This window comes from Protopterus annectens, chromosome 16.part0 (assembly GCF_019279795.1).
Source record: "Protopterus annectens isolate FY-2018-M chromosome 16.part0, PAN1.0, whole genome shotgun sequence".
Taxonomy (NCBI): Eukaryota; Metazoa; Chordata; order Ceratodontiformes; family Protopteridae; genus Protopterus; species Protopterus annectens.
The window spans coordinates 58,047,082-58,073,733 of record NC_056750.1 but is presented as its reverse complement, the minus strand read 5'-3'; the positions used below and the strand labels follow the sequence as shown (position 1 = coordinate 58,073,733).

The 26,652-nt window shown below is 41.5% G+C and overlaps 1 protein-coding gene across 1 annotated transcript in view; it reads left to right on the top strand.

Annotated features, from left to right (window-relative positions):
• LOC122790291 (carcinoembryonic antigen-related cell adhesion molecule 5-like) overlaps positions 1-26,652 on the top strand; it is a 663,376-nt gene that overhangs the window by 535,833 nt on the left and 100,891 nt on the right. Inside the window, exon 6 of the mRNA XM_044057792.1 lies at positions 3,012-3,308. Within this exon, the coding sequence (XP_043913727.1) occupies positions 3,012-3,308 (297 nt within the window). The remainder of the gene's footprint in view (positions 1-3,011; positions 3,309-26,652) is intronic.

Genomic DNA, 26,652 nt, shown 5'->3' with positions numbered 1-26,652 from the left:
TCTGTTTCATCTCCCAGGTTACATAATCTCCCTCATCCAACCCTTTTCTACTTATTTGGGTTAATTCCCATTCATTCACGTTTGTTTCCCAAGCCAGTTCAAACAGTAGTGTGTCTACTAATGTACGTTTATTTGCATTGTGCCTGCTTATGATGCCTACTTCTTTCATTTGCTATTATAATATTTGTATATTACAATGTGGGGATAATTTTACAATACATACTCCAGCCTTATAAATTCTTTAAAGAACAACATCAAAACACCAGCTGTATGACTATTAACATTATCTACTCATAACATTGTTTTCCTGTACACTGACTTTTCCCAACATGCTGTGCTTGTGTTTACAATTATGTGCAGAGCAAACCAGATCTGCACTAATTCTGAATTCTCTCACTTGTGTTTTGTCACTCATTTGCATACATTACCTACTGCTTTGAATATGTTGTTTACCATGCAAAAGGTACCTGCCGAAACTTTGTCCTGAACCTTAAAGTTACTGCTCATGCCCACAACCTGCACGGCTAGAACTTACATGCTATGCAAATTGTTTCAGAATCACAATCTGATTATTTGTAATTGACAGTCCAGGGCTATATATTTTATAGAGCATGAATGCGTTCATTTGGTCTTTATTGCAGATTTTCTATACCTTCCTGCTGTCTTACTGTCTCTTCTCTTCCCCTCTCCATTCCCGTTTTTGTTGATAAAATTTTAATATTCAACTAAAAATAATGTCTGGCAATGTTTCACTGAGTACCTTGTACCGTAGTAGGGTTTTACCTGCCTTTTGATATTCAGTACTCTTTTGCAGCTTTCTAAACTGGTCAGATATATACAGTTTAGTGCTCTTTATCAAGGAAGTTCACTTACCTAGATGTACACGTTATGGCACCTAGAAGATGCCTTTGCCTACATTATCCTTTCTCTTATTATGGAGTTTGTTTCATGCACAGCTTAACTTTCACTCCTTTAGAAAGATGATTATAACATGAAACTGATTGTATGTGACTGACTCGGAGTAGTAGCAGTCTCACATTCATACCAACACATTGTTATTTTTGAGTTTAGTCAAATGCGCATGAAGTCCACAGAAGCAGAAATTAAAATTAAAATGTACGCTTTAGTCTGTTTTTTCCACATACCAGTCAATTGACTCACAAGCTTTCAGACAATACATACTAGTCCTTCTTCTGATGAAACAGACATACATAAAGATATAAATAGGTATCTCTTCTATACAGGCCTACAAACAGTTAATCTGATAGGTTACATAATAATTCCTACAGTGTTAATAGTCATAGGTTTCATACAATCAGAATGAACTCAACTAATTAATACCCGTTTGCTTTAAAACATATTTTAATCTTACTGGATCATTCAGTATAAAATACATGATGGCATCAGTTCTCAATTTCCATTTTATTTTTGTTCCCCTATTATGATCCCCTCTCCTAAAATTCTTATTTATGATGCCTAATATACCAGGTTTAAAACAGGCCACATTTTCATTTTCAGAAGCAAACAATAAATTAACGCAAATATACCAGCTTGTTGCTGAACACACACACACACACACACACACACACACACACACACACACACACACACACACACACACACACACACACACACACACACACACACAAACACACACACACACGTGCACAAACACACCTACATTAAAATTATTATAGGTTGTGAATGCCAACAACTTAAATTATATTAACTACTGAGTGCTTTCTAATGTGAATTAGAAGTATATGTTCATGTTTTGCTTTCTTACTAAATTACCATTTTTAAATTATTCTCTTGATCCATTTAGCCTTCAACAGGGTCTAACTCCTGAAAATAAGTGGTGATTGGACCGTGACTTCAAACTAAATGCCAGAAAATGCAACAATGTGTCATTTGGCAAAGCTGGACACTTCTGTTCCTACTACATAGGCAACAACTCCCTAAAAAGTGACTTATTAGGGACTCAGACACCTTCACTGACTATGAATTATTATTTCATCACCTTGTGGTCACTGTGGTTAGGAGAGCCTTTTGGATAGCCAGACTAATCACTAGGCATCTGTTCTGTATCCAAGAAAGTCATTGTCCCTTCTACTCCTTCCTTATCAGACCAATAATAGAATACAAATCCCCCTTTGGAATGTACTTGGCTAGGAATATCATACAGCTTGAAAACCCACAACATTTTCTTACAAAAATAAATCATGGTCGTCCTCCGTGCATTACTGTGACTACCTTTACATTCCTGCACTCATTTCTGTTCTCTAACCGACTGTTGAGTAGCTTTCTGCCTTCACTATGGAGACTCATAAGATCAGCTGCTATGTAACGTCATATACATCTACAAAACTGTTACCACCCTAAATGCCCACTCAAGAGACCTAAGTTACCACCAAAACATAAACAGGACCTGCTAGTAGGATGGATATCTTACACAGAGAATGGTTGTTTTATAGAATAGACTGCCTTACAGGTGAAGCGTAGTATCATTCCATGACCCTTTTTAAGGTGTAACCTAGGTGATCGGATGGGTAATAGTAAGTACACTGCTGGTCTGGCCCCCCTATCCTTGATGGAACTAAGTTGGGGCTTGGTATTAATTTATATCCTGTAAAGCGACGGGCTCACTGGCCTGGACTACTAATGGTCCGCTGAATCAAACGCCTAGTAGAGCCATGCACAATTCACATAAGAAGAGTAATATTTCTGTTTGCTTCAGAGTGATAAATACAGTGCATATGGATCCAGTTATAATAACTAGATTGACAATATGCAGTGAAATGTCAGAAATATATCTAGTTGTTTGTAGTTCACCAGTAGAATAAATAATGTTGTAAAGTGAGTAGGAAATACCAAGGAAAACATTACAGGGAACATTAGGTAACCCATTAAGTATGCATTTGTGTACATCATATATTATAGCAATATAATGGCTTATTTAATAATACTATGATAAAGCATATTTTCAGTTGTTCTCATTTTGTTCTTTCCAGATCCCCCAGAAAAGCCAATCATTATTGCAAACTCCCGCGTGTTTGATGGTGACACGGTGCATATTTATTGTAAAGTGCCTGACACTTTCACTGCAAAGAGACTCTTTTTCTATAAAGAAGATGAATTAATAAGCACTTATCTTGTACAGGAACACAGGAGCAGTTCATCTTATATCTTAACAATAGCCAATATTACCAGTTCAAGTGAAGGAAATTACACATGTCAGTATGAAGCAGACTTAATAAACCGAACCTGGAATTCAATGAAGAGTGATTCATTTCTTATCAGAGTACAAGGTAAACATGAAAACATTTTGCTACTTTTTCATAAGGCATACAGCTAAAAGTGTAAAAGTTTGGAATGCAAACAATGGGGTCAGACTGATTCTAAGTCATTTCACCTGTGATCCAGATACAACATAAATGATATGGTGATTTCCACTAGTCATCTTTAAGCATCTGAGATAAGTATTTTTAATATTGCAACCAAAAATGGGAAGCATGGCTTGAAATTTCACATAAGATGAAGCATCAGACCCGTACGAGTCTTGTTAAAACTACACAGAGTCATATTAGACAAGAGAGAGGAAAAGTGAGGCATGCAAGCTTTCCAAACATTATTCCTCAGTTCTTTGGCTTCTCTAGGCAGTTTATTTCAATACTGGTGTGCAGAGCATAAAAATTCTGGAAAAGCCTAACTATGGTTTTAGGAATAACAAGGAAATTGAAAGGCTGTAGAATTATGCACACACACTGTTCATACTCAATCTGTAATTTTTAATTTATGGTATAAATTACTGCTCCTGACAGAAGTGGATCTCCTTTCATCTGATTGTATCTAGTGCCAATGACCTGAAACTTCTGTGACTGCTCAGAAATACCACATTTACTTATTTATTTATTAGTATTTTTATTAATTTTATTTTGATTACTTGGAAAGTCCACGTGGGTAGAATTCATTTACATTGGGGGTCCACGGGATTAAGTAACAAAATAATCACATTTACATAATAATGCAGCTAAAAATATGCAAAGAATAGTACTGTACGTGTGAATGAACTATCATTAGCAATTATATTGATCTGAAGGTAACCAAACAGGCAGGCGCAAATAGAAGACCGAATGAGAAAAGTGCATGCTTGTGTATACCCAGGCCAAAATTGTTTATTCTTGGGCTACTTCCCTTTCCCTGTGGTATAGGGGAGTTGAAGGGGGCTTATCCACTGCATTATAGAGTGTGACAGTAAGAGTGATGTTCGACATTCACATTTCTCCTGCATTTTTTACTTTTTGTAATAATACCAGGGCTTGCGGTTACAAGTCTGAGAATTACAGTAGGGAACCACTGAATGCAGTCATGGAAACGATGGTGCTCTGAGTAAAATAAACACAGTGCAAGGACAAATGTGTTCATCATTAATAAAATCAGTGGTTAAAAATGAAAATAAGATATACTTGCTTTTATGTGTGTGCATGTGTGAGTATATCACCACTTTTGAAGGGCTGGCAGACCCTTTGGTGAGGGAACAAGCCCTTAGCACTTGGCCTGGTGACATGAGAATCCAGTTAACAGATAGACAATGCAATGCAGCAGATGAAATGGGGAAAAACGGAGACCTATAGCTAGCAAGCAGGGCATCACTGCACAAGAAAGAGATAACCAGTGTTACACATGGGTATAAGGTAACCCGTGGTGGGCAGCATAAACTGCCCCAACAGAGTTCACCAGTAGTAGGAGAAGCCACTAGTTCAGGTACATGGTCAGGACCAAGGGTTAAATGTTTTAAATGCAACCAATGGGGCCATGTAGCATATAGATGTCTATGGAGGCAAGGTGGGGAACAAAAGGTGGGACAGCCAGTAAGTGGGAATGACAGCATGCCAGCAGTAAGTTGTCTGGAGACAACAGGGGTAACAAACTATCACAAGAGGTGATGTCCAATCTTAGTAGATAGGAAACAGGCCACTGCTAAGAGAGACATGACCTCTGACCTAACCATTGTGAATTCTGCAATGGTTAAAGAGGAGCACTACTTGCGTGGGCAGTCTACTTCAGTCAGAGCTTTAGGAGGGACCCCATTCCAAATACCTTTGGCTAGGGTTGCTCTTGACTGGGAGGGTGGAAAAGGAAGCAAACAAGTAGGTATGTTTGAGGAGATCCCTGCAGATGTCCTGACAGGGAATGATTTTGATAATGCAGTACCTAGTGTGCATGCAGTTACACGCAGTCAAGCTTGGAGACAAGCATGTGGGTCTGGTAGCCTGGGGTGACCCAGATAGACTGCACACTTGAAGCCAAGACTGGTGAGGTGGTTACTTCATGGACAGAGCTACCTTGTAGCAATTAGACTGAAGGTGAACCACAGCTGCTTGTGGGTACTGATGTTCCCTTGGACAGAGTGACTGCAACGGCAGAGCTGAGTAGTAGTACCCAGGCTGACAGTCAGGCACCGCTGTCGTAAGATACCAGACTTCCAGTGGAAGGGCAGCTGGGAAGGGTTACAAAGAGAGAGTTGAAACAGGCTCATCTCTCAGACCCTACATTACAAGGCTTGATGGAGGTAGCCAGAGAGGCAGCTGATTGTCAAGGAAAAGGGGAATCTGTATACGGGGACAAAGGGTTACTGTATAGAGAATGAACCCCTGAGGGAGGGCTAGAGGGTGAGAGAATACAACAGTTGGTAGTGCCCATCCCCTACCATCAGGCACTTCTAGCCATAGCCCATGACATTCCCTTTGCAGGTCACATGGGCATAAAGTGTACCAAGAGACGCATCATGCAAGGCTTTTAGTGGCCTGGGATTTCCAGGGGTGTAACAGGACCTGTGAGCAGTGCCAAAAGGTAGGCAAGGAGGGAAACAAGGTCAGAGCTCCTTTGGTGCCTTTGTCTGTGATTGAGGAGCAATTTCAGAGGGTAGCTATGGATATTGTGGGCCTCTAAGTACCCCAAGATCCACAGGGAAGAAGAATATCCTAGTGGTAGTATATTAGCTACCAGATACCTAAGGTGGTGGCTCTGTCCTCCATTGAGGCAGAAAAGGTGGCAAATGATTTGTTAGAGATTTTCAGCAGGGTAGGTTTCCCAAAAAAAATTCTGACTGACAGAGGTGACAATTCCATGTCAGACCTCCTGGCTTGTCTGTGGGAGAACTGTGGGGTGAAGAACCTAAAGACCACCCCCTACCACTCCCAGACTAATGGTCTGGTAGAGAGGTTAAACTCTACACTAAGGACCATGCTACAGGCATTTGCAGACCAGTTTAAGAGGGAGTGGGACAGATATCTGCCTCATCTGTTGTTTGCTTACAGAGAGGTGATCCAGGAATCCACACGTTTTTCACCCTTTGAGTTGTTGTATGGGCATATGGTGAGGGGACCTCTAGATTTAATTCGTGATGAATGGTAAGGTGAGTGTGAATCTCACAAGGAGTCTGTTGTGGCATATTTTCTAAACCTCAGGACAAGGCTCAGGGAACTCATGGGCTTTGCCCAGGAGAACCTGGCAGAAGCCCAACAACAGAAAAAGGTGTGGTATGACAGGAATGCTCAAGCTAGAGAGTATGCTGTGGGACAGCAGGTAATGGTTGTCATTCCTGTCAGACACAACAAGCTGCAAGCAACTTGGGAGGGACCCTTCAAAGGGAAAGGAAGGTCAGTGATGTTAACTACATGGTAGAACTGCTAGGCAGGAGGCAGTGGCACAAATTGTACCATGTTAACATGATGAAAACTTACCATGACAGGGAGGCCCTTGTGCTGAGTATTTGCAGTGGATGGCAGCAGGAGTCTGAGAGGAATCTGGTGACTGATCTCCTCAGTGAGACTCGGACTGACACCTCAGTGGAAGGGGTAGCAATGTCCCAGCAGCTATCCTCTACCCAGGTTCAAGAAATCTGAACAGTGTTACAGGAGTTTGGGGGCATGTTCACTGGTAAACCCAGGGTTTACCCACCTTGTACAGCACCATGTGGACACAGGTCCCCAAAGGCCTATTAAGCATTCCCCTTTTAGGGTGCCTGAGAAAGTCAAACAGACTCTGAGGGAGGAGATACAGGAAACTGAGGGTTATCCAGGAGTCCAGCAGTCCCTAGGCCTCCCCAGTGGTGCTAGTACCAAAGAAGAATGGCAGCACCAGGTTCTGTGTGGACTACAGGAAATTAAATATCACAGAGTCAGATGCTTACCCCATGCCTAGGACAGATTAAACCATAGAGCAGCTGGGTGGGGTAAGTATCTTACCACTATTGATATTACCAAGGGCTACTGACAGGTGCCCTTGACTCCCAGAGCTAGACAGAGGTCAGCCTTTGCAACTCCTTTTTGGCTTGTATGAGCTCATGAAGATGTCCTTTGGGATGAAAAATGCCTCAATGACTTTCCAGAGGCTGGTAGATTATATCCTAGCAGGAGCAGGAGATCTTGCCCTTGCTTACCTGGGTGATTTTGCCATCTACAGCCATTCCTGACAAGAGCGCCTTCAGCATGTCAGGGGGGTGCTAGATAGACTACAGAGAACAGGGTTGACCATTAAGCACAGTAAGTGTCAGGTGGGTATGGCAGAGGTCTCCTGCCTGGGACATAGAGTGTGGAGTGTTAAGATCAGGCCAGAACCTGCCAAAGTAGAAGCAACTCAGGCATGGCCTGAACCTGTTACTAAAAAACAGGTTAGGGCGTTCTTAGTAACAGCAGGGTACTACAGAAAGTCTGCCCCCTATTACAGTACCATAGCTGCTCCCTCACAGACCTGACAGGGAAAAACAGGACAGATAAGGTAATATGTACCTGAGCATGTGAGCAGGCATTCCAGAAGCTTAGATGAGCTTTGGGAGGACCCCTTGTGTTAGCCATCCCAGATTACAGCAAATAATTTGTTGTACAGGTGGAATCATCAAACCATGGTGTGGGGGCTATACTCAGCAAGGTTTCTTCAGAGGGAGAATAGCACCCAGTGGTATATCTCAGCCATAGGCTTCAACCCAGGGAGGAATGCTATGCAGCTGTGGAAGAGGAATGTCTAGCCATAGTATGGACACTGCAGAAACTTCAGCTTTATCTGTACAGAAGGAAATTCACTGTAGTTACAGACCACAATCCCTTAACATGGCTACAGGAAGCCAGCCAGCAAAATCCCAAGTTACTGTGGTGATGCCTAGGGTTGCAGGCATATGATAGGGCAGTGCAGCATTGTACTGGGGTCAGCAATGCCAAGACAGCTGGAATCTCAAGACAGGGAATGCAGTAAGGTATTCACAGATAGGCTCATCACGCTCAAGCAACATTTCCTCAAGAGTCACTTGAAAAACGTGCTTGAGTCTTCAAGGGGAGAAGAAATGTGACAAAGGAGGTACTGTCAGCCCAGCTATTTGGAATTTTGTAAATAATTATATGCCATTTGTGACTATCAACATCATTCGTATCAGATACTTGTATTAGAACTGTATGTCAGGTATGTATCAAACTACTGGTACAGAAGTGTGTGTTGAAGAGGTATTTTACAAACTGCTGTTTGAAATGAATCAACAGTGTACCCTACTAGAATAGAACAGAAATGTACATATACTGCTGTAACTGTTCAAATGTATATATTTTAACATGGGAAACTGGAATGCAGAAGGTTAGCTTGCAAAACTTCAGAAAAATGCTGAAATTAAATTACTTTATGGCTAGGCCATAAAAAAGATGTTATATTTCAGTTTCAGTGCAGCAACATACACAATGTCTGTACTGAGAAGTTTTCTGCATTGCCTTGGGAGTGTTTTATTGTTTTATGACTTCCAGGATTTGCAAAGATCTGAGGAAAAGCCCTTGTGTATGTATTTTCAGTGGTAGATGCTAAGTACGGATAGCTTTCAGCAGTGGGGGTTTTATCTGGAATAGAGTCAGGTGACAGGAACTGATGTCATTCTGCAAACTATCCCAGCAGTAATATTTGAGATATTAGTTTAAGAACTCTCTGAGAAACTCAGCATTCTGTATTCTGCCTTTGACCTGACAACATCAAGATCCACTCACCACATCTGCCTTGCTGTTCTAATTAAGTAAGTGTACCAAGGTATCGTATAATTCTCTTAGATATCATCAGGAATATAGCAAAGCTTATTTTAGATATTTTTCTTTCTTAATTTGAGATTGTCCTGCAATGGTGTTTTAAATATTTCCTATGATCTTGAACTCAGATGTCACTTTAAAAATATGAGTACTTTCTTGTATTTTTTATTTATTATTAAATATATTTAAACCTTTCATTGTGGCTGATCTATCTTGTGATGCTTAAGTTCTGAGAGTACTTGCATATTTATTTGGTGACACTGTGTTGACCACTCCTAATAGTATTGCTCTTGGTCAAACTACCATTTGTATTAACAGTAACATTACATGGTAGTATTGGACACCCTTTGTTAAGGACCTTAAAGTTTATTTATTTGTCATTTGTTAACCAGGTAAGTCCAACTGAGACATTTTCAGTGGAGACCTGAGGAGAAAAGCTCCAGACAGTTATTATAAAGTTACAAAAATGAAAAATATCTGACAATGAAGTTTTATGCAAGCATTACAATAACGTGCTTGACATGAGAACATTAGAAATTTGCAAAAGGCCTGAGAATTAAATTTACAGAAACATTACAATAATTTGCATAACATGCAGCACAAAAGTATTATTTTTTTATCAACAAAAAGAGAAAGAGATGCAAATGAGCTAGGACAATTGCAATAGGTGAATGTTAAAAGTGTGAAAGGTAGTAAGGTAGTAAGGTGGGATTTAAGTGGGATTTGTTGCAGTGACAGGTGTTGGTATTTAGGAGACAAGTTTTAAGTTTGGATCTATAGAGATTTATGCTAGAAATTATTCAGATGTTCAGGGGGAGTTTGTTCCATGCATCGGAAGCACTATATTTGTAAAGAAGTTTACCAGTGTTGTTTTGTTTATAGGTGTCCAGAAAGAGCTGGTCAGAGATGCAGAGAGTTCTGGGATGTGTATAATGTGATATTAGTGAGATAGAGCAGGACAGGAAAGGGTTTATAAGAGTAGAGTCATTTGCAGCTGAGACTGAAGCAGGTGCTGGGGGAAATAAAGCCACTGGAGTTGTTTCAGTGCACGGCAGTGATGAGATTTGTAGGGTTGATTACTAGCAAATCTTGCAACACTATAATGTGATTGACAGAGTTTAACCAAAAGGGTAGACCATAGATGTGAAAAGATGGAGGAGGCATAAAGTACACATGGAAGGAGTAAAGCCTAAGCTAGTTTCTGCCTAGGGTCAGGGGCTAAGTATTTTTTATGTCTGTAGAGTAGGCCAAGTTTTTAATTGGCCTTTTTGATACAGTGCAGAATATGGGTATCAAATTTAAATGTGTCATCAATACAACACCAAGAAGTTTAGTATGTGGGTCAGGTTGTATGATGGCATTGTTGAGAGAAGAAATGGTGAAGGTTTTGAGGTTAGAAAGTGTTTTTGGAAAAAAGAGTAGTTGCTTTGTTTTTTGTGATTTAGGATTAGTTAGTTGTTGATTAGCCATTTTTCTACAGATGGGAAGCTATGTTGAGTAGTAGAGAGGAGGTTAGAGAAACTGTCAGAACAGGTAATAAGGCTAGAGTTGTCTATAAATTGTGTCAGGGAGGATGTTGTACAGGAAGTATGCAGTTGGTTTGTGAAAATAATGAGCAGAGGGACAAGAATTGAGCCTTGAGACACCCCAGTTTTGATTGGTAAGTAACGGGAGCAGGTGGTCTGCCATCTTACTGATTGTTGTCTATTAGTGAGATAGCTAGTGAACCATTTAATAGCAGAGGGAGATACGTTGAGTTGTGATAGCTTATCAAGACATTTGGAGAGTGACACGGTATTGAATGTTTTAGAAAGGTCAAGAAAGAGGCAAGAAACCAGTAAATTTTTGTCCATGGCTTCAGCAACAGTTCTAGTAAAGGACAGTAGGGCAGTGGATGTACTATGATGGGGTCTAAAACCATGTTGTGTAGGGGTTAGGAGGTTATTATCTAGAAGGTACTTAATAAGCTGCTTGTGAATGGATTTTCCAAGGAGTTTAGATAGCAGAGAGAGGATAGCAATAGGTCTGTAGTTGGATGGTTCATTGCTGTTGCCTCCCTTATGTACAGGAGTGATAAAGAATGATTTAGAAATATGTGGGATGGTGGATACTTGAATAGATCTACTGATCTGGATAGAGATAGAAAAGGCTATTAAATGAGTGGCTAGTTTAAGAAAGAGAGATGGAAGGTTGTCAGAAGAGGGAAAGCGTAGCTTCAGCTTAAGCAGGAGAGATTTGATGTAAGATGTTTGGATGGGGTCAAGTGTGAAAGAGGAAGTACTGGTGAAATGTGGAGTGAGGGTGTGTGCTTATTGTTCTGAACATTGTGGGTGAGTTTGTGAATAAATTCAATGAGGTATGAATTTAGATGAGTGGCAGTTTCAAGGGGGGTTGTCTGAGTAGGGGTTAGGGTAGGAGGGTTGCCTGGGTGCAGGATCTTATTAACAGATTGCCAGAATTTTTGGGGGTTAGACTTATGGATGAGATGTACATTGGAGTAGAATTTTTTCTTATCTGTGTTGATGTGTTTTTTAGCCAGATTACATAGTTGTTTATAGGTTTGCAGAAGAGAAGGCGATTTAGTTGTATTCTATTGTTTCCTGGTGCTGTTTCATTTTTTCATAAGAGTGAGTGTATCTTTTGGGAGCCAGGGATGTGGGCTGTTTTGATTCTTACTTTTCTGAGAGGTGCCAGGGGAGTTAAGGATGGAAAGAACAGTGCAATTGAAATGAAGGACAGCATCCTTTAGAGTAATTTGTTTCAGAATTTACCAATCTTTAGAGTTTAGCATGTGATTAAAGGTCTCACTGTTAAAAGTGCTGAGATTGTGACACTCTTTATAGAGATGGTGTTTAGGCATCTGAACAGTGTGCCTAAGAACTCAGACAGTAAGGTGGTCACTAAGGGAGTCTGGTAGGGTAGTGGGATTTTGATACAGGTTAGGGTCAGGTGTTAGGATCCAGTTAAGAGTGAAGTTACTATTATTGTTTTTATTGAATCTAGTAGGTGTAGTAAGTAGCTGATGACTAACATGTAGGTTGATGGTGAGTGATGGGCTGGTTGTAGATAGTTTTAGCCAATCAATGTTAATGTCTCCTAACAGAATGTCTCCTAACATAGCTGATACTGAGTGATAGCCATGAGATTATAGATTCAAAGATGGGAAGTTATTACTTGGTAGAATATAGATAGCAGCTAAGGCAAATTTCTTTTGTGGGTTAAGATGACAGTTTAGGATAAGTAGTTAGGCGGGGTGGAAATTTGGATGAGTTATAGGTAAGAGGGATAGATTGAGGTGTTCAGAGTACATAATGGTGACTCCATCACCTTTCCTAACCATTCTGTCTTGCCAGTTGATATTGTAATTGGGGGGAAGGATTTTGGAGTTTGAGATGTGGGGCTTTAACCATGTTTTAGATAGGGTTAGGATGTGTGGGGAATGAAGGGTAATCCAAGAGTGTAGTTCTGTGGTTTTATTTGGGAGGGTCCATATGTTATTTGAATATATACTAAGATGTTTTGGATTAAGGGAAGAGACACTGTTGAAACTGATGGCTGTTGGGATGGTGGAGGAAGTTGTAGGAGAAGCAGGACCTTAATTGTGGTGGATATTCCCATTAGTTAGAAGTGTACTTGGGAGTGGAGGAGGTTTGGAGTGGTACTGATAGTGGTTGTGACATAAGTATTTTAGCTTTAGCTTAGGTGGTAAGGGAGTGTGTGCTAAGATGTGTTTGTGAAGTTGGGTAGGGGAGATGTTGATTAGAGATGGTGAGATAGAGCATGTGTAGGATGATTCTTTTTGCTGAATGGAGAGTGTAGTAGTAGTTGGAATTTGGAAGTGGTGGAGTTGTGATTGGTAGGTGAGTGAAATGAGGAAGTAAAGTAAATGGATAGGAGGTAGATTATAGCCATGGTATAAGTTAGAGTTGTAATAAATAGCAGTAATCTGATTAGATGTAGTGTAAAGGGAAAATGGTGAGGCTATGTGAGGTCAGGGAGCAGGGATATGGTAACTGTATGAAGTGGGTTGGATTTTCTATTTGGGAAAAGAGTACAAATTAAATGAAAGTGGGGGTGGGTGGGAATGGGGGTAAGGTAAGAGAGTAAAGTGAGCCCAAGCACAGTGAGGGAAAATGGAGCGGGCTTACACCCTGTTCAAGGAATGGAATGGTTCACTAAGAAAAACAGTCAGAGTACACCACAGGTACACATTGTATGCAGCTTACTACTCTGCAATGGCAGCTTTTATTGTTTTTACATTTGTATTCCCCTTTACTCTTTGTAGCACACTATGTAGCTAAAGATAAAAGTAGCTTGAGACTTTGCACTTTTGTTTTGTGTTTAATTAGTGAAGAATAAGTATCGAGGGGGAGGGACTAAAGGCTATGACTCTATTGAGAGGGGCTAAATACCTTAACATAAAACAGATAAGTTAAGCAAAATGTATCAAATGTGAAATGGATGAAAAGGGTGGGGGGGGCTAAGAGGAAGAAGGTTTGCTGCTGTCGCCCCTGGGGTATGTGCTCTATCTGATTTTAACAAGGGATAACATTAGTCACAAATGTAGCTGATAAGGAGTGACTGGTGGCAGGGAAAACTACCTTATAGTCCGGGCAGAAGGGGGCACAGCTAGTAAACCTGTGCCAGCCTTTCCCAGGTGTGTGTATAAATCAGACCTCAAACAGTGTGTGTGTGTGTGTGTGTGTGTGTGTGTGTGTGTGTGTGTGTGTGTGTGTGTGTGTGTGTGTGTGTGTGTGTGTGTGTGTGTGTGTGAGCTACTTGGGTAGGGACATGAAGCACTGGTTGGATAGAGGGGGTGCTGGAGGTCTGAGATTGGTCACTCAGCTGAGATCTCAACTTTATAGCTGTGCCAGTGGGGAATCTTATTGTGGATCTGGAGAAAGAGGGAGAAACCAGCCCCAGACTGACTGTGGCCTCTGTGTACTTTTAAGGGGAAATTGCACTTGATACAGAGAGTTGCATCTGGAAATACTGTAAGTGTACCTTGTAATCCTCCCAATGTATGTCTCCCATTGGTGCCAGTGGTGAGGACTGAGGCTCCTTGATTACTGGTCCTGTGGTGGGGCATCACAACACCAATTGCAATATCCTAACCGACACTTAACCTGGACACAGGACAAGTGGCAGCAGCATGTTACTTAACTAGTAAAAAAGATGAAAAAATGCACGAACCACCAAGAAAATTGTTGCACAAGCAGTATGCAGACAATGCGAGCCAGTGAGCCCTGAAATATTCCAATGTGTGCTTTAAATCAAGCCAACACATCCAGTTCAGTGCAATTCAGTACAAGGATGCTTTCTTTATTCAAACAAGAAGGTATAAGCGCTTTCGTTCCAAAAATAAAAGCAGGAACTTCATCAGATGCAAGGAAATTAAGGAAGTAAACTGTTTTAAATAGGAAATCTTGCATGACATCACTTCCTGGATTAGTGAAAACCACTCCCAAGTCTGAAACAGTCTTCTGGAACAGAATTCTGAAACACTACATCTAAATGTTTCAGCACCAAACAGTATAAATATCAAAATATAAAAATATATAAAAATACATATATAAACTGATTGTGCAAATATCAGCACCCTAAACTATGTATTATAAACACAAGAATAAATATGTGTATATATATATATATATATATATATATATATATATATATATATATATATATATATATAAATTATTTTAAGATGCGTTTGAAAAAATATATATGTATAGAAAAACATATAAGTAAAATATGCATACAGTTAAAAATCCATTAGGAACAAATGAATAAATTTCATGTACATATAGGCCATTAAAAAAAAAAATGTTGTACCATATCCATATCTAAAGGGAATCTTTCACCTCTCAAGAGCCCTCAATTTAAGAAGACTGCTTATGGAAATGCTGTCATTTAAGCCTGGCCAATGAGTGGCATCAAGTCGTAATTGCCATAGCAACTCGGCTTTTTTGAATAAATATGGCCAGACTGCCCCCCTATTATGTTTTTTTTAGACTTCAAGTATTACAAATTTGAACTGGTGATTGTTGTACTCATTAATGTGTCTAGCAAGTGCATTCACTTCACTAGCATCCCTTATATTCCTAAGGTGCTCGCTGATCCTATTTTTAAGCTTATGTTCCATCTTCCCCACATAAAAACATGGGCAAAAGGAACATAAAGCACAATAGACCACTCTTTCCATTAAACAACTACACCTCTCAGGTATTTTTATTTTTTTTTTTCTATTAATTTCACATTCACTGACTTCCAAAATGAAATGGCAAAATTTACATGCCCCACACTTAATCATCTGTCCCTTCCTATAGCTTCCATCATAATTACATTCAAAAATATTCTTCAAGTTAGGGCCCTTCTTGAAAACACACACAGGTTTTTCTCCTAAGATTTAAAAAAAATTCTCTGTCACTACTCAACAAATTCCAGTTCTTACACAGAATATCTTTAATAGTGTATGCGTCATTTGAGAAGATAGTTGAAAAACTCATGTGGTAATTAGTTACTTCAGACCTAGAGGAATGGTGCCCCCTATATATTTCCTGGTTATGGACAATTGTTTGGTAATTCACAACAGTGTCCATGACTGTTTCAGTTATGTTCAACCCAGTCAAATTGGGATGGTCAGTATTAGGGCTGCCCAAAATTGGTTCAAATACCCACATTGTCTTTTCTCACTAATCTCCTTCATGATGCTGTCAAATAAATTGGGGGGATAACCTCTTCTCAAGAACATTTCCTTCAAGTTAAGGCATTCTCTGGTGAAACCTATCCAAGTTGTCACCATTTGTGCTGCACACACAAATTGCCCCTTAATAACTGCACGTTTCTGAGTGAATGGGTGGCAGCTGTCGAAATGCAGAAAACTGTTGGAATATGTTTCTTTTCTGAAGATTTCAGCCACAAATATCTGTTGTTCCAGGTCTTTCTTTAACAGAACATCAAGACATGAAATTTCACATGCATTAACACTATATGTGAACCTCAAAAAGGAGGTTGAGTTGTTAATATAGTAAACAAATTCAACAATTTGGTGTCTAGGCCCTTCCCATAAAATAAACTTGTCATCCAAATACCTCATGTAAGTATGACAGAATCGGAAATATGTTGATTGTTTCAAAGTACGTTTTTCCCATTCCAACATGACAATATTGGTGTACAGTCCCACACATGCTGAACCCACAGCAACCCCTTGTGTTTGTAAATAATACTAATTGTCAAACAAGATAAAGTTGCTTCTCAGCACCATATCCAAAATCTGTTCATACATATTGATTTTGTCCTGGGGTATTCCCTTAGAAAACAAATAATTACAAAACTATTCCTCCTCAATGGAATGTGGGATGACAGAATATAGATCTATTACATCAATTGTAACAAATAAAAAGTCGGACCTAAAACAAGTGTTACTGATTTTCCTTAAGAAGTCCCAGGAATCAATACATATGTGAGGTTCATCCAAAAGTAACTTCTTCAGTTCAGTATCCAGAAATTTGGCTAAGGGGTGCATGATTGATCCCCAGGCATCAACAATGAGACACATGGGTGGTTGTTGAATGTTTTTATGGAGTTTTGGCAAACCAAAAATTGTGGGTGTAATTGGAAATTCCATTGTCAGATATCGTAGTCCGTGGATTGAAATGAAACCATCAATAAATAAGTCCTGGGTGTACCCCCTTATTCTATTGTATGTGCCATTTAACTCATTTAAGGAACTTTCACAGTAAGAATCTGTCTCCAAGATAGATTTCATTGTGTTGATATAGTCATCAGTTCTCGTGATGACAACCCCACCCCCTTATTCTGGTTTCATTATTCTGATGCCATATAGTTCTTTTAAACAGTTAAGCTCATCTCTCTCTTTTTTAGTTAAATTACTACTGAAACTATTGTTTCTAAACCTGTTACCCAGATTTCTAATATCAAGTTCACAAACTCTCTCAAAGGATGCTAAAATAGGATGGGTGGGGGATTGTAAGTAATAGATATCTTGAGTGGTTGACATACCTGTTCTACCCCTTGAAACAAATTCCTGTAAATTCAATTTTCTCACATAAAGTTTTAAATCAACCTGTATATTCAGTGTTTAAGTATTCACTAGGGACAAACATAAACCTTTTGTCAAGAGGTCACAAGTAGTTACATTCAAGGAAATGTCAGTATAATTGTAAACTTTAAAGTCTCCAGTACTGTTGAGGTCAATATGTAAAGTTGGGGAACTTTCCCCTCGAACAATGTCAGCTATAGACTGTGATGAAATATCAGTCTCTATTGTCTCCTCCCCCTCCATGGATGAGAGTTGCTTCCCCTGTTCACTCGGCCATTGCCTCTCTGTGCAGGGGCTTGAAAATGATTGTTCTGTAAGTTTGTACCCCCCCCACTGATTCATGAGGCGTTCTGACCATCTTAATTAGGGAAAGTTTTCTTCCCCTAAAAATGTTCATCCATTGAATCAATTTCAGTGTCCATGTTAGTTGCAACTTCATTGGTTTGATGTGGGGATTTCTTTTGATGCCATTCTTGTGAGGGGGTGGGGGTGGGTAAGCCACATGGTTGGCATAGTCCCTCTCATCCCTGATGAGCTTTTTAATTTTTCTGTTTTTGATAACAGTCATTTGTTCATCAATAGAACTAAAAACCCTGTTTTAGTCAAACGTGTTAGTGCTGAACCCAGGGTCTTTAGTAATAAGTTCATCCAAAGTCTTTACTTCCTGACTCAGACAATACTCATTTCATTATGTTTTACCACCATTTCCATGTATTCTAGACCCACTGTTTTGGACATCATACTTTTCAGCTCATTTGGCATTCTTCTGTCATACACTACCCATAACCCTCTGTGTCAGTTGGCTGCAGCCTCTCTGATTCTAGCTTTGACCTCTTCATTCAGACTTTCCTTCTGCTCAACCACCCCTCCCAGATACTTGACACTATTAACCTGTTCCACTATTTTCCCTTCTATCACAGTTCTCAGTTTCTACTGAACTCCACCATTTATTGCCATTACAACTGTCTACTCTGTCCTCAGTTTCATCCCGTGTGCCTTCGGTTTTTCATTCTATTCCCCTATCCTTTGCTAAAGTTCTTTCTCAGAGTCTGCTTGTAATGCCACATCATCTGCATATAACAACTTTGTCGATCTGTCCCTTCTGACCTGTTCGCAGATGTAGTCCATCACCAGTATGAACAGCAGTGGGCTCAGACTTGAACCATGATGCCCACCCATTCTGACTGGGGACCCCTGCCTGGGACTGAAAACTGTTCGCATTTGAGTCATTGGGTCATTGTGCATAGTTTGCACTAAATATACCAATGTTTCTGGGACTTTGAACCACCACAGGATTGTCCAAATCAGCTTTCTTGGGACCATGTCATATGTTTTCTTCAGTTCTAAGAATGCCCAGTGGGTCTCTTTCCTAATATCTAACTTCTTCTCAACTATCTGTCTCATTGCAAACATTAGGTCAGGTGTGCTACATCCTGATCTGACTCTGAGCTTCTCATCTCCTATCTTACTTTGTACTATTCTGTGTTTTCATTTATTAATCACCCCCTCCAGACCTTTAATGCAATGTGATAGGACTGTGATACCTGAGTACTGCACACAGTTGTGAATGTTCTCTTTGTTCTTGAACACTGACACTAGTGTTCTTATTCTCCAGTCATCTGGGATATGCCTTTCTCTCTACAGTGCTATGAGTACCCTCTGGAGCCATTTCTCCCCATCTCAGCTGACATCTTTATCATATCTGTTGTGACCTTCTTCAGTCTATATACCTTCCCCAGTCTTCTACCACCTTAATCCTTCAAGCCATGCAAAATATGATCCCTAAATGCATACACAAAAACTGCATCATCTTAGGAGAACTAAACTGTAATGACACAGCCCTTCTAAAATCCCAGCTCACTAAAATACTTCATACCCACTGCTTAGAACAACTACAAAACCTAACACACAGACAGGCAGCTCTTCATCACTTAATCTCCATCTTCTTCTTCTTTCGGCTTTTCCCGGTTAGGGGTCGCCACAGCGGATCACCTGTCCACTCATGATTGGCAGTGGAGTTTTATGGTGTTGAGTTGCCAGCCCGGTACCCAACCTTCTATGGATGGCACACACATGCACCCACTCACACCTAGTGAACAGCTCAGTACACAGACTGAACTCCATTACGTAACAAAACTAACCTAATCAAGTCTTATCACTACTTACCAATATACCTGCAACATTCAACACACTGAATTTTCACTCATGCAAAGAAGAGTAAGGACTAATTAATTTCCTTGGATGACAGGCTGCATAAGACAAAACATTAAACTGAGGAGCAGATCCATGAAAAAAGTATCCCATACCTAATCAGTTACATCACAATTACTTTGAATGTAGAAAGCCAAGAGGAATAGCTACAAACAGTGGTATAACTATATGCTTGAGACAAAGATAGGTAGCGTTTCCTTCTTAGGGTCATAGGTTCATAGGTAGGTACTAGGCTATCTGCCCGAAGGCATTTATAAGCCTGGACAGAATGTGCTGGCTTTCGCTGCCCCCTTAGATTAGTTCCCTGTGCCTCTGTCCAGCAGAGCCATTGAAGTGATCCCTGGGGTAAACTTTCTGTTTTCCATCCACTTGTCAAGGTTTCTCTTGAAGAGGGTTAGCGAGGAGCTCTGCCTAATGTAGATTGGAATCTTGTTCCAGAGCATGGGAAGTCTCTGGGACAGGAATCTATCCCTCCAACACATCCTATTTATTATTGTGGTGAGGTTTAGATCCCTGGAGCGTGTGGCTCGAAGGGATATGGTTTTCTTTAGGTGGAGCATGTCCATCAATTCTGGGTTGGACATGGCCTTGTAAGTCAGGTAGAGATCACCTCTGAGTAGGCGGTATGCAACCGAGTACAGCTGGAGTTTCTTCATTCGAGCTGCATAGGGCATCTGCTTGAAGCCAGTGATCCTCTTGATGAGGTACTTCTGTGGTCTTTCCAGCTGTTGCAAGTGCCTTGCAAGGTACATCCCAAATGGGGCATTGTACTCTATGATGGGTCTGATGACTGATGCATAGAGGGGCCCAATAACCTTTTTTGATCTGGATGCAAACCCTTTTGTGATTAGGTGGGCCACATAGAAGGATTTTCTAACCACTTTGTTAATGTGATTATCAAAGGAGAGGTTAGTATCTGCTTGGGTCCACAGATCCCTTATTACGTCTTCCGTATTTAGGGGGCTATCACCTATGTAGTAGTTTGTGGGTACTTTGTTTTTTCCAAAGGGGATGACTATGCACTTTTTGGCATTTAGCTTGAGGCCATGGTTTTGACACCAGGTATCTGTCTCAGTGAGACCCTTTTGGAGGATGTCTGTGTCAGTCGGAGAGTCAGTTATAGTCCCTAGTTTGCAGTCGTCTGTGAACTTGGTCAGTCATAGTCCTCCTGTGCTTGCCTGTATTTCTGAGAAGTATATGCCGAACAGGAGGGGTCCTAGGACTGAGCCCTGGGGAATGCCACTTGTAACCGGTTTAGAGTCAGATCTAGCTCCTGCAACTCTTACCATGTGGGTTCTGTCCGTAAGCCAGTTGGCAACCCATCTCGTGACGTAGGGGTTTATGTTCAGGCTGGTGAACTTGTCTATAATACCTGAGTAAGGAATGGTGTCGAAGGCCTTTGCAAGGTCTAGGTAGGGTGTGTGGACCACCTTTCCTCATCTATAGCTTTGGTAACTGTCTCAAAGAAGTCCACCAGGTTTAGGAGGCATGATCTACCCTTAACAAAGCCGAACTGGGTAGGGTCCAGTGTTTGGAGGTTTCCAATGTCTCTGTTAATGAGCTCCATGATGATGCACTCCATAGCTTTGCAGACCAAGCTAGTCAGGCTTATAGGGTGATAGTTACCGGGGTCTGTTGTGGTTCCACCTTTTTGGAGTGGAATAACTGTTGCTGTGTGCCACTCTGTGGGCACATAGCCTGTGGAGAGACTGAGTTTAAACAGTGTGTTTAGGTGAGGTGTTAGTTCATCTTTGAGCTCATGTAGGACGCAGCCTGGGACACTGTTCGGTCCCATTGATGCTGTGTTTTTGGCTTTGGAGAGGGCTGTTTTAACCTGAGTGTCTGTGATTTCAGGGGCACTACATTCTTCTGGTATAGTTATGGGCCCTTTTGGGGCTTAGAGGGGGTGAAGTTTGCACTGAACCTGTCTGCCAGGATGTTGGCTATATCGGTCGGTTCAATGTATTTTGTGTCATTCTGCACTAACTCTGAGCAGATCTGAGAATTGCCACTTAGATTCTTGACATAGCTAAAGAATGCCTTGTGGTTATCTTTGGAGTCAATGCCAATTTTTCTTTCGAAGCTAGCCTTGGATGATTTTATGAGGGAATGTAGTTTCTTACTGATACTGATCAGGGATGTCTTCCCTTCTTGGGATTTTACTCTTTTCTGTACTAGTTTCCTCCTTCTATTGTATAGCTTGTTTATGACAGGGGTCCACCAGACTGGTTTCCTTTTCTTGGAGGAGTGAGTCTTGGTTTTGTTTGGGATGGCATGAGCCATGCATTCTTGTAGGTGCCCGTAGAGTGCATTAGTAAAGGATTTTGCAGCTTGGACAGCATTATCCTTTAGCATGGGGGCTTTGAAACTTCCCACCTTGGTCTTAAGTAACGTGAAGTTTGCTTTTTAAAAGTTTTTCACGGTGGCTTCTTTGACCGGGGGTGGTGGCAGAATGTGGATATCCAGAGTGATTAGTTTATGGTCAGATCTAACCTGCGAGGGGTTGACCTCCAGTGTGGAACACCGGTCACCCATGTTGGTGATGACAAGGTCCAATATGATGTCACCTCTGGTGGGGGTGCTGACCAGTTGATCCAGGGTGTTTGAGTTTATAAATTCTAGGAAATGTTGAGCAAGGGAGTTTGTACTTGAGTAGTTCTCCCAGTTAATGCTTGGGTAATTGAAATCACCCAATATTAGGGTGTTTGGTAGGACCTTTATGCTTCCCAGTGTTTCCAGGAATGCGGAGTGGGGGTCCTGGGACATGATGGGTGATCTGTAGCAAGCTATAATTTGAATAGCAGTTTTTCCCATTATTAGTTGAACGTGGATGATCTCTGAAGCATCGTGCTGTGCCACTAACCTGGAGGTGTGGGTATCCTTGATGAATATGGATACTCCCCCGCCTTTTGTATTTCGGTCCGGGTTTTGTGGCCGAAATGTATGGCATGAGTTGTAGCCTGGTAGTGCTGGGGTGCTCTCTGGAGCCTTAAACCAGGTTTCTGTTACTGCACATATATCAATTTTCTCCATACTGAGGAGTGCCTCGAGTGGGTGCATTTTGAGGTTTAGACTTCTGGCATTGAGTATCATTACCCTCAGTTTTTTGTTACTTGTGCTATTTAATGTGGTGAGTTTGTCTTTTGAGCCTTGCCTAAAAAAGGCACTATGGGGGTGGCAAGAGCCTTGGCCAGTATTCGAAAGCCTAAGGGTGACAGGTGCTAGCTGTTTGTAGCAAAGCAGTGTGGCTTGTCGAGCATGTCATCCCAGGCTGACAGACACTGGATCCGCTTTGAATGACACTAGAAGCTTAGCCAATTGTTAAAATTGATAATTTTTTCTCTATACAGTGGTATCATTCTTGGTGAGGGCAGGATGCTACTTATGGTCAGGGTCATACCAGTCTGGGCTACGTAATCTCAACCAAAACTATCCTGGCAAGAAACAAAACACCTCATAGATTATTTCATAGGTTTATAGGTTCATACTAGGCTATCTGCCCTAGGGCATTTATAAGCCTAGCCAGAGTGTGTTTGGCTTTCGCCACCCATTTTAAATTAATTTTGCTATGCCCTTTTTCGAGGTTAGTATACTGTGCCTCTGTCTAACAGTGATACAGAAGTGATACCCAGGGTAAACCTATGATCTCCCATCCACTCATCAAGATTCCTCTTGAAGAGAGTCAATGAGGGATTCTGCCTAACCTGGACTGGGATTTTATTCCAGAGTGAAGGGAGCCTCTGGGTTATGAATCTGTCCCTCCAGCATGTCCTATTTATTTCAGTGCTGAGGTTCAAGTCTCGAGCGCGTAGCTAGATGGGATTTGGATTTTCTGAGGTGCAGCATGTCCATTAATTCCGGGTTGGACATGGCTTTATACGTCAGGCACAGATCGCCTTTGAGCAGGTGGTATGCCACTGAGTAGAGCTGGAGTTTCTTTAACCAGGCAGCATATGGCATCTGTTTGAGCCCTTTGATCCTCTTGGTGAGGTACTTTTGGGGTCTTTCCAGTTGCTGCAGGTGTCTGGTAAGGTACATCCCAAAAGGGCATTGTACTCAATTATGGGCCTGATGAGGGATGAGTAAAGTGGCACGATGACCTCACCTGATCTAGATGTGAATCCCTTCATGATTAGGTGGGCTATATAAAATGTTTTTCTAACCACTTTGGCCACGTGGTTGTCAAATGAGAGATTGCTATCAACTTGGGTCCCCAGGTCCCTAATTACTTCTTCTGTACTTAATGGATTACCACCTATGTGGTAATTTGTGGGCACTTTGTTTTTGCCAAAGGGATGACTATACACTTTTTGGCATTAACTTGAGGCCATGGCTCTGGCACCAGTTGTCTGTTTCTATGAGGCCCTTTTGGAGGATGCTTGTGTCGGCTGGAGAGTCGATTATGGCCCAGTTTGCAGTCATCTGCGAACTTGGTCAGCCATAGTCCTTCCATGTTGGCCTGTACCTCCAAGAAATATATACCGAACAAGAGAGGTCCCAGGACTGAGCCTTGTGGGATGCCACTTGTAACTGGTTTGGAGTCTGACATGGCTCCAGCAATTCTAACCATGTGGGTTCTGTCCTTGAGCCAGTTTGCAACCCATCTAGTGACATAAGGGTTTATATTTAAGCTGGTGAGCTTATCTATAATGCCCGAGTGGGGTATTGTATCGAAGGCTTTTGTGAGGTCCAGGTAGGCTCTGTGGACCACCTTCCCCTCATCAATGGCCTTGTTGACTGTTTCAAAGAAATTGACCAGGTTTAAGAGGCAGGATCTGCCCTTAACAAAGCCAAACTGGGTAGGATCCAGTGTCTGTAGGTCCCCAATATCTTTATTTATGAGGTCCATGATGATCCTTTCCATAGCTTTGCAGACCAAGCTAGTCAGGCTTATGGAGCGATAGTTTCCAGGATCCATTGAGGCACCACCTTTGTGGAGAGGGACCACTGTTGCTGTACGTCACTCTTTGGGTACATATCCTGTAGTAAGGCTGAGATTGAACAGTAGTTTTATGTTTGGGTTTACCTCTTCTTGGAGTTCATGTAGGACGCAGCCCGGGGCACCGTCTGGTCCCATTGATGCTGTGTTTTTTGCTTTGGAGAGGGTGGCTCTTACCTGAGCATCTGAGATGTCAGGCGGGCAGCACTCTGCTTGAATAGATATTTGTCCTTTTGGTGGGGGGGAGTTTCCGCTGAACCTGTCAGCTAGGATGTTGGCAATGTCTGTGGGTTCGGTGTATTTTTTGTCATTTTGGACTAATTCTGAGCATATCTGGGAATTCCCACCCAGGTTCCTAATATAACTAAAGAAAGCCTTGTGATTATCCTTAATGTCCTGTGCAATTTTTCTCTCGAAGCTGGCCTTAGACAATTTTATGAGTGCCCGCAGTTTTTTGCTAATACTGATCAGAGATGCCTCCCCTTTTTGGGATTTTGCTCTATCATGTAGTAGCTTCCTCCTTCTATTGTATAGTTTGTTTATGGCTGGAGTCCACCAGACAGGACGTCTGCCTTTGGAGGATTGGGTCTTGGTTTTATTTGGGATTGCATGATCCATGCATTCCTGAAGGCATTCATAGAATGCGTTTATAAAGGATTCTGTGGTCTGGGCCGTATTTTCCACAGGCCCGGGGGCTTTGAAGGATTCCACCTCGGTTTTGAGGAGTGTGAAATTTGCTTTAGAGAAGTATTTCACTGTGGTTTTCTGGGCAGGGGGTGGGGTCGGGATGTGAATGTCCAGTGAGATTAGTTTATGGTCTGATCTTACCAGTGAGGGATACACTTCTGGTCTGGAGCATAGAGTCCCCATGTTGGTTATAATCAGGTCCAGTATGTTTTCCCCTCTTGTGAGAGTGGTAACAAGTTGTTCCATAGCATTTGAGTTTATAAATTCTAGGAACCTTTGGGCTAGGGTGTTGGAGCTAGAGTAATGCTTCCAGTCTATGTTTGGGTGGTTGAAGTCGCCCAATATAATGGTGTTTGGAGAGACCTTCATATTTTCCAGTGTTCTCAGGAAGGCTGAGTGGGGTTCCTGGGTTTGGGAGGTTGGCCTGTAGCAGGTTATAAACTGGAAGGCAGTTTTACCCACTGTTAGTTGCACATGGATAGTCTCTGATGCTTTGTGCTGTGCCACCAGCCTGGAGGTGTGGGTATCTTTGACGAATATTGATACTCCCCCTCCTTTTGTGGTTCGGTCCAAGTTTTGGGGCCGAAAAGCATGGTATGCGGTATAACCTGGTAGTGTTGGGGTGCTCTTGGGAGCCTTGAACCAGGTTTCTGTTACTGCACAGATATCGATGTTCTTCATGCTAAGGAGAGTTTCGAGTGTGTGCATCTTGAGGTTTAGACTTCTGGCGTTGAGCAGCATTACTCTTAGTTTCTTATCCCTTGTGATACCTATGGAGGTGGGTGCACTTCTAAAATAAGTGTCAGTAAACCAAATGTTAAAACAATCTTTGCTAAAGATTTTGGGCAGGATTCACGATGGCTTGCACGAAGTCTAAGAGTAGTATAAGACTCCATGCAGCCATCGCGATCCAGGAACAGCCTGAATGTGCGTGTAAGAGAGCACCTAAAATGGCTCTTACACGGGCAGGGCGTGGATATGCTAATTACCTGATTGGGAGCCGAAAGGCATGCAAATGAGGTAATTTCACGACCCAGGAAGCAGAAACCTGCCCGTGTAAGAGCCGTGTTATCTGCAGAAATGTACTTAGTTGATAACTGAGTACCGTTCTGCAAATAGCACAATGGAGCCTTGTCAGCTCCAAATAAAGGTTGCAAATGTCCCAGGCAGCATGCCAATGGCCAAATATGTGGCCACTGGCAACGTACCCTGATGCAAACATGAAATAAATGTTTAAACTTACTGCAGCATCGCGCAAATGGGCTGCGCTATAAAAAAACAAAAAAATAAAAATATTAAACCCACAAATGTGGGTTTATGCAAAGCATGAGTTTACAATGTAAGGGAATAGTAGGGTAAAACAACATGGCCACCGAGTAGGGGTTGCTAAGGGGGAAAGCGGAGTGTAAGACATGTAGCTAAGCATTAGTAGGCAATCCTATGTAAATGAGTGGTAGGATAGTGAATCGCACTGTTACATAGAAAATGAGCACATTCCTTGCAGTGTAGGAGTAGGATAAGGGGGAGTAACAGAGTAGGAGATAGGTGACATCACAGGGGGGAATGTATGAAAGGAATGCAGCTCATTGGAGCACAGTGGCATGTGAAAGCTGTCAGTCACACATCATGGAAAGAGGAGTGTCAACATATAGGCATGGGAAAGCCAAGAAATGGAAGGTGTACACTATGGA